General features: G+C 52.0%; 2 protein-coding genes across 2 annotated transcripts; one reads left to right on the plus strand and one right to left on the minus strand.

The window, feature by feature from the left end:
• Positions 1-1,843: 1,843 nt before the first annotated feature.
• Positions 1,844-5,138, minus strand: BESB_032940 (uncharacterized protein; the record flags this gene model as incomplete). Its single annotated transcript, XM_029361886.1, has 2 exons — positions 1,844-2,268; positions 2,513-5,138. 2 exons carry the CDS (start codon positions 5,136-5,138, stop codon positions 1,844-1,846), a joined length of 3,051 nt encoding a protein of 1,016 aa, XP_029215106.1.
• Positions 5,139-9,704: 4,566 nt separating this feature from the next.
• BESB_032950 (putative PP2C) lies at positions 9,705-14,372 on the plus strand (the record flags this gene model as incomplete). Its single annotated transcript, XM_029361887.1, has 7 exons — positions 9,705-10,943; positions 11,354-11,481; positions 11,714-11,873; positions 12,207-12,480; positions 12,956-13,063; positions 13,477-13,620; positions 14,158-14,372. 7 exons carry the CDS (start codon positions 9,705-9,707, stop codon positions 14,370-14,372), a joined length of 2,268 nt encoding a protein of 755 aa, XP_029215107.1.
• Between the last annotated feature and the right edge of the window lie 1,491 nt (positions 14,373-15,863).

Here is a 15,863-nt window from a genome sequence, read left to right on the forward strand (position 1 = left end):
CCCCCCCCCCCATCTTGCTGCCCCGGTGGTCTTTGACCGAGACATGAAAGTCCCTCCTCGTTGGTCGTTGTTCTCTCTTCTCCCGCTGAAACAGAAATGGGCATATTTGTTTGGTCATGAGACGCCGAAGATGAGCGAACGAGGTGTCGTTCTTGTTTCGGGGCGAACGTGCAATGGTTGGTGTGTCGCGAATTTCGAGAAAGAGAAGGAAAGTCTTCTGCGCAGGGAACGTTTCCCTGCGCGCCGCCACCGCCGTGTCGAGAGTCCACGCATGGCGCGCCAGTGTTTGGCTGCTGAAAAAACGTTTCTGTGCGTTCCATCGCTTCGGTGCTTCGTGCCTCTTTTGCAAGGCTGGACGCCGGATGGAGCTACGAAGGTGTCTTTGTTTTCGTGTACCTCTCCACGACTGCTCACGTTATGTTGTCTCCGCCGTGGATTCAGCACGCGATCTAGGGTCAACGTGCGGGAGAGGCGATTTTTCCTCTCCCCGGAGTTGTGTTCGCCGCGCCATGTTGGCTCAGTTTGTTTCTGCCGTGAACAACTCTACCCCTAAATTCCGCCCGCCTCTTTCGCCCCTGTGTGTGACCTGATGTCACCTGGGCTTTCCGGCTGTGTGACTGGGAGTTTCCCTCCCCTCTGTGTGTCTCATCGCATCCTCCCTCTCCCCTATGCGTCGTGCCCTCTCCTCCACCGACTGCGCGCCGCCGCGGCGCCTCTCCTACGCCTGTAGCAGCCGCTTTGCCAGAGGCACTGGAGCCAAACGCAGTCTTTTCCTGCGATGCCAGCTGTCGTCCCCGCCGGAGTCAGGGAGCGCTTTGAGGCCTCAGGCCCGGTACGACTCGTGACACAAACAGGCTACGCCAGCTGGATTAGACTGTATTTGCCAGACCCGCGACAGGCGCGTATGCACTGGCTCACGCACAAGGCTGCGGAGGCTGCTAGAGCCGTGCTGGTAGCGAGGCGAGGCAAGCAGAGATCAGTTGACACCAAGTCGCGGATACGAATCGAAATATAGTCCGTGGATGGGTCATATCTTGGGTATGCAGTACGATCTAGCTTCAGCTGTTATTTGATCGGTAATGGACGTCTGGTACCTTTACATCGCGTACATCATAAACAGGGTGAAATCTTCCTTATGCAACTCGACAGGCGCTCTATATCCCCTCGAGGTGCCCCTGATGCGAAACTGAATCTCAGAGTGCGGGCGACGGACGTCTGCTCACGAGTGTCCACGTTCAAGGCCTGTGTATCGCGGGACCGAACCGCGGTGAGTCCTGCCAAAATGGTCAATTGGAAGCACGAAAGGTGTTTACAGCAAGCTGCCACACAATCGCCTCACACACTGGGTGCTTCTGAAGCAGAGCATGGTTTAGTTCTGCCGGTGCGATGGACTGACTCTGACAAAGGCCGTCGCAGGTGGGGGTTAGGGCACCGAATCATAACCGCTGGGCAACTTTGCAGGAGGCATAGAAGCTGCGGAAGTGAAATGTTTACCTTTTCGGTCATGTGTGCGGTGCTGCAGCGGTACCACCTCCCACACAAGGATTGCATTCGATTTTGCGCGATGAGACAAAAAAAGTCATACAGTGAAAGAACTGGATTGTAGCGTGGAGTGCACAGAAAGGTGGTGTTAGACGCTACGGTGGTTATAAATATACTCGCATGGGCGCCAGCTGCTTGCGCCTCCTCTTGATCCAAGAAATCCAGGAGTGCCTTCAGCAATATCTCTACATGCTGCTGCTGCGGCGTATAGGTGTACAGCCAGTTGGATGCACTTTCTGTTCTTCCACTGCCTTCCGGTTCCTCTAGATGGGATTTTGCTCTCTCTCATTCTGTAACGGTTTCAGGATATGAGGGGCCCGAGCACAAACATGAGCGGTACGGGAGGTCTGTCGATTTGGACCAAATACTCATGAAGTCTGAGAGCTGCTGAGGCATGTCGCGCATGCGTCGCCTCCGCCTCTAGCCCTCCATCTGACGCCCCAGCCCTGCGCCCTCCGCCGATTTCTCTCTGCTCTGCATCCCCATTTTGCCTGTCTGAAGGGCTCGTCGCCGCGGCCGATGAGCGGGCTGCAGAGGTCGTGGAGCCTTCTGTCTGCATCCGGCGTCTCGCGTTGTTCTCAGGTTTGGAGGGGCTGGCGCCGTCGGGACATGCCTGCTGGTCGATAAGGAGATGTTGAATAATGGAGTTCGCCTCTTCGCGAAGCTGAGCGATCGTCGCGGTGCAGCCACGCGCGGGTCGTGAGGCTGTGGCAGGGGGTCCGGTGTCTGTGAAAAGAACCACGCAGAGACGAAACTGAGGGTCAGTCGTAGGTCGCTGTGCGTACTCAAATCGGCGTCACTGAACATAGTTCCAATCGAAACGCACTTGCAAGATGCATTCGGCTTCTGGAACCTCGAAGTAACTGTTCCTGCCTCCTGAATCCAAGCTCGTGGAGTCTGGGACGCATGTGTTCCCGCGAAAGGCAGATTGTGCTGTATGTGAGTGTCTGTAATCCGTTTGGTATCTCACGTTCCTCTGAGTACGGCGCGGAAGAATCTCTCCGCGCCCCAGGCTTCTCGTCCTCGCTCAACGGTGGACTGCTTGCCTCTCTGCCTGGTTCCCCTTGCCCCACGCCCTCCAGCGTCCTCATGCGGCCGGTAAGTTCAAGCTGCGCCGAAAGATCGAGCCTATCGTCTATCTCTTGTGGCCTTCCCCTTCGCCGTCGACTCTCGTTTCCGCAACAGCGGTTTGCCCCAGGCGTAGAGCCCTCGTGTCGGTCTTCCAGGTCCGCGCTTGCGAGCGATTTTAAAGGGTTCACGATCACTTTCCACGTCATATCGCGATAAAATGTCACTCGACACGCACACCTCCGTCGCTCCACTGTACGTACAGGGGGTCGGGGGAGCTCCCGCGCGCCCTTCATGAGTTCGACTCCTGTTTCCCCCAACTTTCCGCCGCCTCGGCTGTAACGTCCAAGGGTCTCAGCGACGGAGCAGCCTAGAGGCGCCGTGTGCTGTGCGGGCGCCCGTTCTCGACGCCAGTGAAGAATTTCCGCGACACCGCAAAAGTGACAAACCGCCGTAACTTCAGAGCAGGCGGACGCGGGCTTGTCCTGCTGACATTCTTTCGACCCTTCTGCAGGCTGCTCGAGCGCCTCAGACGGCTTTGAAGAGCTCAGCGAAGCCTGCAACGCTCCCGTGGCTGTCGGGGTCGAAGATGTCGCAGAGCTTCTTCCGCCAGCACCTCGGGATTTCAACACGTCGCTGGATGCCGTGTTGCCTTCCTGGTCCAGTGGACGGATGACTGGCTGTCGACAACCCAGAGAGAAGCTGTCGTCGCTACTGTCGGGCGACGACATGCGCTGAGAAGGGGAGGAGGAAGCTGAGGAGGAGGGAGAGGGGTAGCCCAGGTGTCGGCTGCGCAGATTTGAGCTGCTGTCGGCCTCTTCGCTCAGCTCACTGGACTCACACGTCGCTCGGCATTCAGGTTGAGCGCAGCACTCTATGAGGCGACGCCGAGTCAGTGGCTTTGCCCTGGCGTGTGTGCTTCCTTTTTGATTCGCACTCGAGCTCAGAGCCTTTCGCAGTGTTCCTTTGGCCGGTGAGACTTGCTGGACCCTGTCTTCATTAGCCTCTGCATACGACTCCGAGGGAGGGCTGGCTGCTGCAGACGAAGCTCCCAAACAGCAGAGGTTTAGGCCGCTGACCGCTCTTGTCGGCGCATTCAGCGGCTGCCGCCCAGCGGATAAGGGTGTCTCGCATCTTCCACCGCCTCGCCTGTGTCCCGCTGCTGGTGAAGTGCACTCCCCGCGATTCAAGAGGTCCGCGACGTCTAGCAGGGATTCGTAGCTCTGCCTCGTACGGGGTGTCAGCCAGCAATTCTTCAGAAGCCCTTCTCCGGCGTCACCGCGACTCCCACTTCTGCTGTTCCCAGGGCTGCCAAAAACGCTGCACCTCCTGCCTTTTTCGAGTTCGGCGTACCTGCCAGCGATGGCGCAGTTGTGCGCAGATCTCTCTGGACTGGCACAAGCGGCGACGCCCGTAGTGCCTCGCAAATCAGCGATCCCATCGTCAAACGCACATCCGCCAACGCTGCCGCAACCCGTTTCGGCAGGGGTTCGCGTCTGAACCGCGCTAGCGCGCCCAACACGACCTTTGCCGGTAGCTGTGAGAGCGCTAGCGCGCATTGTAGAACCCCGTACGAAGGGTCTGAACACGCCTCGAGGCCAGCGAGGGTTTCGCCGTCCCGAGGCTCTTCCAGCCGCTGACGCCAAGCGCTTCAGGGATCCGACGAGCGCCTCTGCCCTCACGCTGCCTGGGGCGCATGTTTCTGAAAAGACCTCCATTTTCACGTTTGTAGATGGTGACCATGCGGCAGACATGTCGTTGCAGGAAAGAGAAGTGGGAGTCACAGACGATGGAAGGACGGACTGATGCGAAGGTCCAGACGACGTCTGAAGCGAGAGAGGATCAGCTGCAGATACAGCTGAAGAGGAAAGTCGAGGGGCGACTACAGAAGTTACAGACGGCGACTGAGGTGCCGTGCTTGGTTCAACGAATGGCAAGGCTCGATTCGAACTGGGTGCTCGACTGAGTTTGCGTTTTCCGCCCGAGCTGAGAAGAGCAGCTTTTGGTACGCGGCTGGGACAAGAAGCGGAAGCGGAGAATACTTCGGTGATGCTAACGGTACTCTCAGCCCCCATGTTCCTCGACGAGGGAGTTACCCCATATCCACACTCCGTATTAGGCTTTACCTCGACGCCAATGGACGCTGAAAGTGCGTCTCTACGTTTGTCACACTCCGACGACGAGAGAGACCCGAGTGTCGACAGCGTCGATATCCTAGATGGAGTGTGTTCAGCTGATTCGTCTTTAGGCCGCGCGCGCGATACTGCGCCTGGATTCTTAATGTCATCGTCACTCTTGTTTTTCGCGGCCTCATCCGGCTCTCTAACACGGACTGTCGACCGGTGTTGCTGCCGCGCACGCAGACGCTTGAGCACGTCGTGAAAATACTGGCATACACGATGTTCCGTTTTGTCAGCTTTTTCCACGATAGACACGGCCTCTTGCAGCAGCCCTGCTGCAGTGTCAGAGTCTTTGAGGAAGCTATGGATTTGTGCCAGATCGTGCAACCCTGCGGCGAGAAGCATCATATGACGATGGAGACGGTCCTTCCTCCGAGGTGCTGGCCGTCGTTTGTGGGAGGGGAATTCTGACTGAGAGGCCGTAGGAGACGATGCGCCGGCTGAACCTGAGGGAGAGGAACATGATGCAGATGATGTAGACGGCGGAGACGATCGTGACGAGCGAGACCAGTGAGATGAGTTCGATGAGACCGATGAGCGAGACGATGAACGGCCTCCCTTGTCGGAGTTCTCCCTTTTTTCTTGCCTACTTTGTCTGCCTCTCTTCCTTGGCGTGGCCGCTGGCGGCTGCTGCCTTGACTCCGCCGAATGTTTCCTCTGGAGCCGCGTGTCAGCGGCGCTCCTACCAGACGAGGTTCGCCGAAGGAGGTGATGGCGCAGGAGGTGAATCGCCGCTTCGTGGTGGGCGACTGCCTCAACAAAGTGACGGGAAGCCGTATACGTTTTGGCAATCCGCCGATGTAAGAAAGCAAGAGCACTTTGTTCCTCTCGCGTAAGACACGATTCGGATTCAGCTCCACATTTCGATCTGAAACGCTGCAATGCCCCAAGAAGTTTGTCAAGTTCGGCATCGTGGCATTCCGCCGCTGGGCACTGCTTTAGGCCAGCGGAGGAGCACGAACCGCTTGGTATTAAATTCTTTCCCCCAGGAGTAGTGGAGGCCATCTTTGGCAACCTGCCTGTAGGCGCCGTAAGGGTACATTAATGCCCTTCTACACAAAGCACATTCCTGGTACTAGCTGTCGGCGATTCGAATACTGGTACGAACAACGTGAATCGCTTGGACGGTTTGCAGAACATACCCGTCCCGACCATGCCACTTTGTTCACCGGCTCAGTAAAACACTCTAAAAGTGTTCCTGAACTCGAATGAAACTCTCGAAGCACACTTTCCAAAAATATTTGCTAGTAGGAACAAATCCGAACTTTGCAGTTATTCACCCGCCCACGAATGCGGCGATTCGTATTGGACATACTGTGCAGATCGGGCTCCTGTCGTGCGCCACGGTACATTTGCATGTGCGCTTTCCTATTTCTTAAAACCGCTCCTGTGGGGCCAGTTTCGATATTCGAGGGGCTGCGCCGGGTGGTTGAATGGCGTGCCGTATATATCAGCAGCCAGCTTTTGCACTCAAAGAGCCACCACGCTCAAGTCTTGAGGCCGTCGTAACCATATCGATAATGAGCTCCCAATTTCTCCTCCAGGAGCGTCTTAGTGGACCGCTGTTAAATCGGGTAGGGCACTGTCGACAGATGACGGAGCTTTTGGGATAGACATAAGGATGGCATTTGCAGAATGGTTACAAATCCGAGTCGTACGACTTAATGGGTTACCTCCTGCTGGTCGTACTGTTTGATGGGGCTTTCATCGAGATCGTTCTGCGTGTGTGTGACTAGTGTGCAAACTGAGGTGAAACCTTTCGTTGGTGTCGCGAGACGGGCATCAGATAATATCAGGGCACAAGCAGAGGGAATGTCATCTAAAGATGACAAACGATAGAGCATATCTTGGCGAGCTATATATATTCGCCCTACTGGTCGCAAACACATTTCACTATGATGTGGCTGCTGCGTCTCAAGACGCAGTTGAAGCCAGAACGGCGGACAAGCTACAGATGGGCTCCCCGAGGCCAGTACGTCTGCACACACTCCTGGCTGAGTCTCGAATGTAATATCAGGTATTACTACTCTGAATAAATGAAATGATATCGGCTTTCGTCTGTACAGGGGGCGTTGGAATAATCGTCGTTTGGACTCAGGCCATGTCAGAAGGCATCATGTGAACGTCTCGTGGGATGCATTTGATGGATAAGGGCACTTGAATGCTTCTGTTCATCGGGTCATAAGCAAGTACTCATGTGAGATCATATGTGCCTAAGGCGCGCACGAAGGGACAGCACAAAACCTTGCTAGCTCTGCATGAGGTCTCCAGAAATACCTCTGGAAACGGTACTTGATTCTTACTTCACCTATCTTGGGCAGAGATGTCTGTGATAGTAGAGGCTTTGTTGCAAAACCGATTGTGTGATGGTCCGGTCACGTCGCGGACACAGGAGCTAATGGAAGAGGGCACAGCTGGTGTTTGTCTTCGAGGAAACAAATTTAATGCTTTGTATGCGTTTTGCTTGCGAATACTTCCAATCCACGACAGAATGAAAGAATCGGATTCCTGACCGCAATACCGCTCGTAACACGCAACTGCCGCTCTCGTCGATGATGGCTGCACGGCGCTGGAGGATATCTCGCCAGAACATTATAGTTTTCGCGTGCAACAACCTAATTACCCCAACCAGCAGTGCCCTCTCAATGTGGCTGACAGTTAAATATCACCATGCACCGCGAAACTCATGAAACAGGCAAAAAACGACGAACTTCGTTCCATAGCCGTCATAACCACACACAAGTTTGAGCCTGATGCTGGCGTTGATACACCTTCCCGGCTTCCGTCACTCTATGGGGAGACGAGCTTTCGACGACTAATCACACCTTCACAGAGCGTTTCGCGGGCCTGGATCAACAAAGGAATTCGTGATTTACTGGGTGGAGGCCGGAAGAAAATTGCAATATGTAGATGCCATGCACATGCGTAGCCAGGCGGTGGAGTGGACCCTGCAGCGCCGTGTTCGCGCCTAGCCTCTGTGAAAGAGTCCGATGCATTGCACTGTTGTACAAAACCTCTTTTCTCCAGCCTGCTGCTGGGGAGATGCTGTTCCGTTCTGTCAGCGACCGCCGCATCATCATACAACTATCCGGGCGTTTCGTTGATTATGCCCAATGACTTCAATTGACCAGGTTTTCCACACTCTGCATCCCCCTTGAATCTCTCTTTGAACAGCTGCTTCTTTTTGGTTCTTCTTTTCAAATTCGTTCCGGAGATTTCGGCAGAGCACATTGCCTCTCTCACGTACGTTTTTCGCTGCTCTGGAGACAGGTGAAATCCTTCGTCTTCCGGGTCCCCGTGCCCTGTGCCGTGCCCTGCTGGTCAAGCACGCGAGCTGTATTGCCTGATCTGCTCTTTCACCCAGGCAAAAAACACCGATTCAAGCGGTGTGCATATCGTGCAAGTCCCCGCTTGTCCGTGGCCGCCTGCAGCGGCCTGACGAGTCTCTGCAGTTGCCTCGGTGTGCCCACCGTTCCACGCCATCACGTAATTTCAGGAGTCGCATGGCAACAGGTTGCAAGACCATGTGATAGGACAGAGAGGTGTGTTTGTCTGCGTGATTACACACTCCCGTTCACGGACCTACGCCTTCAAAACATAGCGTATCTCTCCGCTCTGTCACAAAGCAGTTTCCCACAACAAAGGACGACGTAAAATCGGAAACAGCACAATGCGCGATGTCCTGTTGCACGTGTGTTGTTCCTTCCACAGGTTCGTCGGCATGCATGTGAATGTAGATAGTTACCTTACCATACATGATTATACGTAGTCGTGTACTCATCCCGTCTGCACATAGGCTTGGTTCCGTGAACTGAGACTGTGAGTACGCCCTCGGATTTCCTCATTTGCTCACTTTTCCGGTTTTCTACGGCTAAATCGACAACTCGCGAAGCGCCCTCTACACCTCGGTATGCCTGTGCCGTTGCCCAACAAGATGGAATGACGCGGGCTTTGCGTCTTCGTTGTCGTCATGTAATTCTCCGTTTGCTCCTCCTTCTTCCGACTCCCATCTTAATCTTTCCTATCCCAGCCCTCTCTGGTCGCTGTCCTCGTTTTCTCGCTGCTCGTGTTATCCCGCCGTCAGGCGCGCTGAGTCAACGGCACCGTGATGGATGTATTGGACGCTGCAGTGCCCAGCGGCGGTCTCTTCATTTCTCTCTTTAGTGACTGAAACACGCCGAGTTCGCCAGAGAACAGCAACAGCCCCGAGCACAACGCGAGCATGGGGACCTGCGTGTCCAAACTTAACACTGCCTCCTCAGGTTCGATCGCCGGCCAGAGTCTCTCGACAGGTTCGTCCGCAGGCATCGGAATTCGCATGTCCTGCCTATTGGTAGAGAGGCCAGGCCTCTCGTGATTTGCATCTCCTGCACGAAATGTCTACAATAGCACACACATTTGCAAGGACACGCCTCTTGCCGCTCACTCACAGGCATGCTTTGATGTACGTATCTATCTCTCTCTCTCTCTCTCTATATATATATATATATATATAGATATATGCGCACATACGAGTATTCATGTTAAACTATCTTATATACGTATATCTATGCATCTCGGCTTTCGGCGGGAAGACAGGGATCTGTTCGTACTCCTCTCGGGGCTGAACGTCTGTGTCTGTCTGTCCTCTGTCCTCTACGCACGTTTCATTGCAATTACCTGTGAGGCTCGGATAGGCTGTCTGCACTCACGCCTGCGAGCAATGACACAGAAATGCCTGGGGAAAGAGACACGTCTGTGTTTGCAGGCGAAAGGAGCCAATACCGCTCGCGTCCGCAGAGCAGACGTCTGTCGAGGGGAGCGACCAGCTTGTCGAGTAAGTCTGACGTTTCGCCGCCCCCAGCGGGCCGCTCTGCATTTGCAAAACTGTCCTCTCCTCCACGAAACCACGCGGGCGCGCCGTCACCGCGGCCTATGCATCGTCCGTATCCGCACCACTACGACACCTCGCCGGTTTCTTCTCCATTCGGCAGCGCAGACGTGAGCGTGGAGCTCCCCAAGTCGCCAGCGAGAGGCTGGGGTGACGGCACCAATCACCCGCCCTCCACGCAGGACGCGCACAACAACGTCGCCAAGGCCTCCACACCTGCCCAAACACGCGACCCCAGCTCGCTGGTGGCCGTCACCAGAAGCATATCTCACGCCGCCAGCCTGAGCTCGTCAGCGAATCCCAAGCAAGCTGAACCCGCGGATCCGAGGATGGAAGCCGGTCAGAGTGGGCAGGGAAAACGAGAAGAACGGCGAGAGGAAGGCGAGGAGGGTAGCCTCTCACCGGTAGACGCGCTCCCAGGAGGCGAGACTGAGAAGGAGAGGGGCGCTTCAGGGTCACCCCACGGAGAGCGCGCAGATGTTTGGATGGGGACGGAAGCAAGCGAGCAAGCTGCGGCCGCGGGAGAAGAAGCCGAATCCTCCGAGGGCAGAGAGTCGCCCTCGCCGTTCAGGAGACGCCGCCTCTCCCTGTCGCGTTCTGCGGAGGCGAAGGAAGACGAAAGAGAACGAGGGAAAGCGATCATTGCCGTTGACCAGGAGACCGCCGTCGGGCTCCTTCGGGCGCAAGCCCGCGGGCTGGAATCAGCGGAGAGGGAAGAACGGGCTCGTGGAGACGACTCCACGTCTTCCACAAGGGGACGTGAGGACGCGACCTCAGAGAGCGATGGCGAGAGAGCGCGGATGAAACGAAATGAGCTTCCGGGAAGGGGGGAGAGGCGCCTGCAACGAGGAGATCCGCGTGCGGATCAGGGGCTCGACCGAAGCTGCGGCGACTCCCAGGGGCAGCCTCACGAAGGCGATGTCTCGCTTTCGTCTTCTTCAGAGTTTGAGGACGAAGGTGAGGGAACGAATTCGCCCTTGTTGAAAGACCGCCAGAGGCGGCACCTGTCCCTCTCACAGTCTGCGGCCGTGGCCTCCGTGGATACTCCAGAGGACGACGGCGAAGAGCGAGGTCTCACGTCAGTCAAGGTGGCCGCGGCAGCAGCAGGCGGTTCGTCTGCCGAAGGAGGAAATGGAGGAAGAGAAGCAGGTGGGGCACAGGCTTCGGAACAGAAGAAACAAGGAGACTCCGTGGCGACACAATCAAAACAGGCGAATTCGAGAACGGCGAGGAGACTTAGTGTTGCCGGTCTGTCCAGCGAACGAACGCAGGACAATTTTGAGGTGCGGTGAGAGTGACGTGAAACGTCGAACTGGGTCTCACACGCCTATGCACAACCACGGCTTCGCACACAAAAGTTGAATTATTCTCAACAAATATGCAGCCATGTCCATCTAGTTCCAAGGGTCAAGTCAACTCCTCGTAAAAGGCCATAGGTGTGCGTGTGTCCAGACTCATCGCCACCCGTTGTCCCTTTCATCTCTTTGAGGTGGAATAGTTCAACACAAGACGGCAGACAACACAGAAAATGAAGACTTCTGCTTTGCCAGCTGCGCTCGAAGTGAAGGCATGACGACGTATCTAACATGCGTGGCTCGCGAGCAATACGTGCTGTCTGCAAGCGCCTCGACAGACTCCGAAACTGACAGGTCGCCCAGCCGCGCCACCTTCCTTCGCGGGGTGTCTCTTACAGGACAAGAAAGTGGAGAAGCACGGACAGGCCGCTCAGCAGGACTCGCTCAGCCAGTTTGGCATTGGCATGTGCTGCAAAAAGGGCTTCAAGCCGGAGTCGCCCAACCAAGACGATTTCTTCATCATCAAGTGCGTTTCAAACACGCGTGTAGGCTTTCGTTTGTATCGTTACGCACCTCGCGAGATGCGGAGTCCCGGGAAGGTGCGTGTACCCATATTTAGATCTACATAAATGCATATATATATATATATAAATTTATGGGTGACGCCTAGTAAGCCTACCTACGTAGACACCCGGCACTCAAACGGGACGAAGACGCAGGAGACACACTCCGGCGGACACGTTTGCTCTCTGCGTCAGGGTAGATAAGTGGTGTCTGTATGGAGCCTTCGACGGCCACGGCCCTTTCGGGCACGACGTGAGCAACTACGTCCAGCGAGAACTCCCTGCACGGCTTCTCTACGGCGAGCCGCCCTTCCTTTCGTCGCCATTGCGTGCTCTACACGCCTCGTTTACAAAGGTAAAACACACTCCGTGCTTCCTGTATCCGCGTCTCTGTCTGCACATGCACATACATGAGTATATATATGAAGATCTGTTCATCTACATATATGAATAAATACATATATAGTATCAATAGACACCCAGAAATCCCTGTCTGCGTATATATATATATATATATATATATATATATATATATATATATATATACATTTATATATGTATTATAGGCACATCACTCCATGTATAAGAATACATATAGGCACATCACTCCATTTATAGAATACATACATATAAAGGGTTTCTTGCGGGAAGGAGGCTCTGTGACCGCCTTTTTCCCGTTTCGCTTCAGGTTCACAACGAGCTCGAGGATCAGACGGACGCCATTCCGAGCGGCGGGCAAGGCATCGACTGCAGCATGAGCGGCACGACCGCCACAGTTGTGCTCCACATCCACGCCCAGAAAAAACTTTTCGTCGCCCACGTGGGCGACAGCCGCGCGGTGATTGGCCGTCGCGAACCGCCCTTCAGGCTGCTGTCATCTACCGGGCGCCAGGTGCAGGGAAGGCCCTCTTGGGAGGGCGCGGGTCACGGCAGCCCCGATCCCCTGCAAGCTTCGAGAGACGGTAAGGCGCGACGGCTGAGAGGAGGGAAAAGTGATATTTTCGCTGAGCTTTGTTTTGAGTACCTGGCCTCTAGGGGCGAACGTGCGCAGGGGGTCGCCGCATGTGCTCGGACGCAGACATCTGAAGCCTTGGGAACGCCGCCATTTCGGGTTTAGGATGAATCGCGCCTACGCAGTTCGGCGTATATATGCATTTGTATACATATAAATATACATTCGCATATATATACACATGTTCCTTGACGTCTCCAAACCAATGTGATATTCCCGTCTCTGCCCCCTGTACCTCTACATATATACATATATGTATATGCATATATATGTATATATGTGCTACGGCCGTCAACAGCAAGTAGACACTTTTGATAGGGACGCGCGCAGTGCAGTTCTGCAGGGTACGTCGCCATGCCGCGTTTTTCCTGAGGCTGATAGGACATGTGCAGCCGCGAAGGTCGTGCATGTGTGAGCTGCCGCAGCGGGAGCCGAACGCGGAGATCGATCGCTTATTCGCCTCAGAGCAATGGACTTAACGGTCGACCACAAGCCAACCAACGAATTAGAAAAGCAAAGAATTATCAAGTCAGGTAGGCCAACAGCATTTGCGTATATAATGCGATATCGAACCATGCGATCACTAACACAAATCCTAAAGGAAACCCCCACATCCAGGTGTTTTCTTAAACACACTACAAGACAAAACATACTCCCGTGCACACACGCATGCAGACGGGCATACGTGTATATATATATATATATATATATATATATATATATATATATATATATATATATATAGTATTCATGCTTGCCTTGGGCGTCTGTGCATTTGGCGACCTTCATAAGCATTTTTGAGTCTTTCATGGAAACGTGGGCGGCGTCGCGACGGCGTCACTTCCCCTGTGCGCAACTGAACCGTGGCGAGCCTCGTGGGCGCGTTTCGCACGGCTGCGGTCTCGAGACGACCGCCGGAGGGTCGCCCGCTGATGTTCGTCTGTAGGCGGCCAAGTACGACGCCTAGAAGGAGACGTTCCGCACCGCGTGTTTTTGAAAAACCGACTTTTTCCGGGGCTCGCCATGAGTCGGGCTATTGGCGACACGATTGCAACGCAAGCTGGGGTCATTCCAGATCCCGAAGTCCGAGGTAAAACGCGAAAGCAGAGGCGTGCCGGTTGCCGCCACCGCGCGCTCCGATTGACGAGCGTCAACGTCTAGAAGCTCTCTTCTGTCTCGGTAGAGATCGCGCATGACTTACGCACCTAAAGTCTCGCGTGCGCGCCGTGTTATAAGGTGTAAGGTGTCGAGGCGAGGGGTCCCATGCGTGTCGCATATCCCAGCTGACCTACGGAGGCGTCAAACTTGTCCATGATGCATAAATATACATAAACATAAGGCAGCACACACGTGTATATGTATGTATATAAAGACATATAGGCATATACGAGCAAACTCTTTGTATGAATATAGTGTATATATATGTACATACAGGCATATAGGCATATAAGAGCAAACTCTGTATATGAATATTGGCTTGCGTGCCTTCCCTGTGGTTGTCCTCATCTCCACAGCGATAGCGCGTGTTTGCGTGTAAAGCACATATTGCTGGATGTAGTACCGTAACCGGGATTGTGTTTCGCCTTTTGTCACGCTCTGTCAAGCCTTCATTGCCTTCTTTCTCCAGAGTACCAACTCGTGGACGGTCGCGATGAATTTTTGCTTATCTGTTCGGATGGCGTGTGGGAGTTCATTTCTTCGCAAGAAGCAGTGAACATGGTCGGTTCTTTTGGCAGAGAACGCGTAAGTTTTCTGTCCGATCCGCGGCGGCGGAAACGCGGCTTTGACGCTAGCAGTCGTGCACCAGGTGTCGTCTCGATCGATGCATGCCGAGAAAGATAGGCCTAGACATATCCCGAACGTGTCCCGTATAGCGAGTTGCAACAGGGGCCAGCGCACGACGCGCACCGCCATACAAGGCTGACACGCCTATCCAAGTATAGAAGTAGGGAGAAAGAAATGAATGTCTATGAGCAGCCGCGCCCTCCAGGAGCAGATCCGCATTCGCGTTGTGTCTACATCATTCGCTACATCACACTCATCTCTATATATCTACCTCTCTATCATTCCATATCTGTCTATCTATTAATCCATCTATTGATCTATCCATTGATCTCTCCACTAATCTATCAATCTGATGTACCTATCTCTATCACTCTCTCTCTATCTCCCTATCTATCTATATCTATCTATATCTATCTATATCTATCTATCTATCTATCTATCTATCTATCTATCTATCTATCTATCTATCTATCTATCTATCTATCTATCTATCTATCTTATCTATCTATCTATCTATCTATCTATCTATCTATCTATCTATCTATCTATCTATCTATCTATCTATCTATCTATCTATCTATCTATCTATCTATCTATCTATCTATCTATCTATCTATCTATCTATCTATCTATCTATCTATCTATCTATCTATCTATATCCATCTATCTATATCTATCTATCTATCTATCTGTCTATCTGTATCTATCTATCTATCTATATATCTATCTATCTCTCTATATCTATTCATCTATCTATCTATCTATATCTATCTATCTATCTATCTATCTATATCTATCCTATCTATCTATCTATATCTATCTATCTATCTATCTATCTATCTATCTATCTATCTATCTATCTATCTATCTATCTACCTATCTATCTATCTATATCTATCTATCTTATCTATCTATCTATCTTATCTATCTATTATCTATCTATCTATTCTATTATCTATCTATCTATCTTATCTATCTATCTATCTATTCTATTCTATCTATCTATCTACTATCTATCTATCTATTCTATTCTATTTCTATCTTTTTTTTTTATCTATCTATCTATCTATTCATTATCTATCTATCTATCTATCTATCTATCTATCTATTTTTTTTTTTTTTTTTTTTTTTTTTTTTTTTTTTTTTTTTTTATCTATCTATCTATCTATCTATCTATCTATCTATCTTTTATATCTTTTATCTATCTATCATCTATCTACTCTTATCTGTCTATCTTATCATTATCTATCTATCTATCATATCTATCTATTTTCTATATCATCTATCTATCTATCTTATATCTTATTTCATCTATCTATCTATCTATATCTATTCATCTATCTATCTATCTATATCTATATCTATTATCATATCTTTTTTTTTTTTTTTATCTATTTATCTATATCTATTTTTCTTATCTATTATCTATCTATCTATCTATCTATTTATATCTATTCATCTATCTATCTAATCTATCTATCATTATTCTATCTATCTATATTCTATCTATCTATCTATCTTATATCTATATCTATCTATCTATCTATC

Source organism: Besnoitia besnoiti (assembly GCF_002563875.1).
Source record: "Besnoitia besnoiti strain Bb-Ger1 chromosome Unknown contig00018, whole genome shotgun sequence".
Taxonomy (NCBI): Eukaryota; Apicomplexa; class Conoidasida; order Eucoccidiorida; family Sarcocystidae; genus Besnoitia; species Besnoitia besnoiti.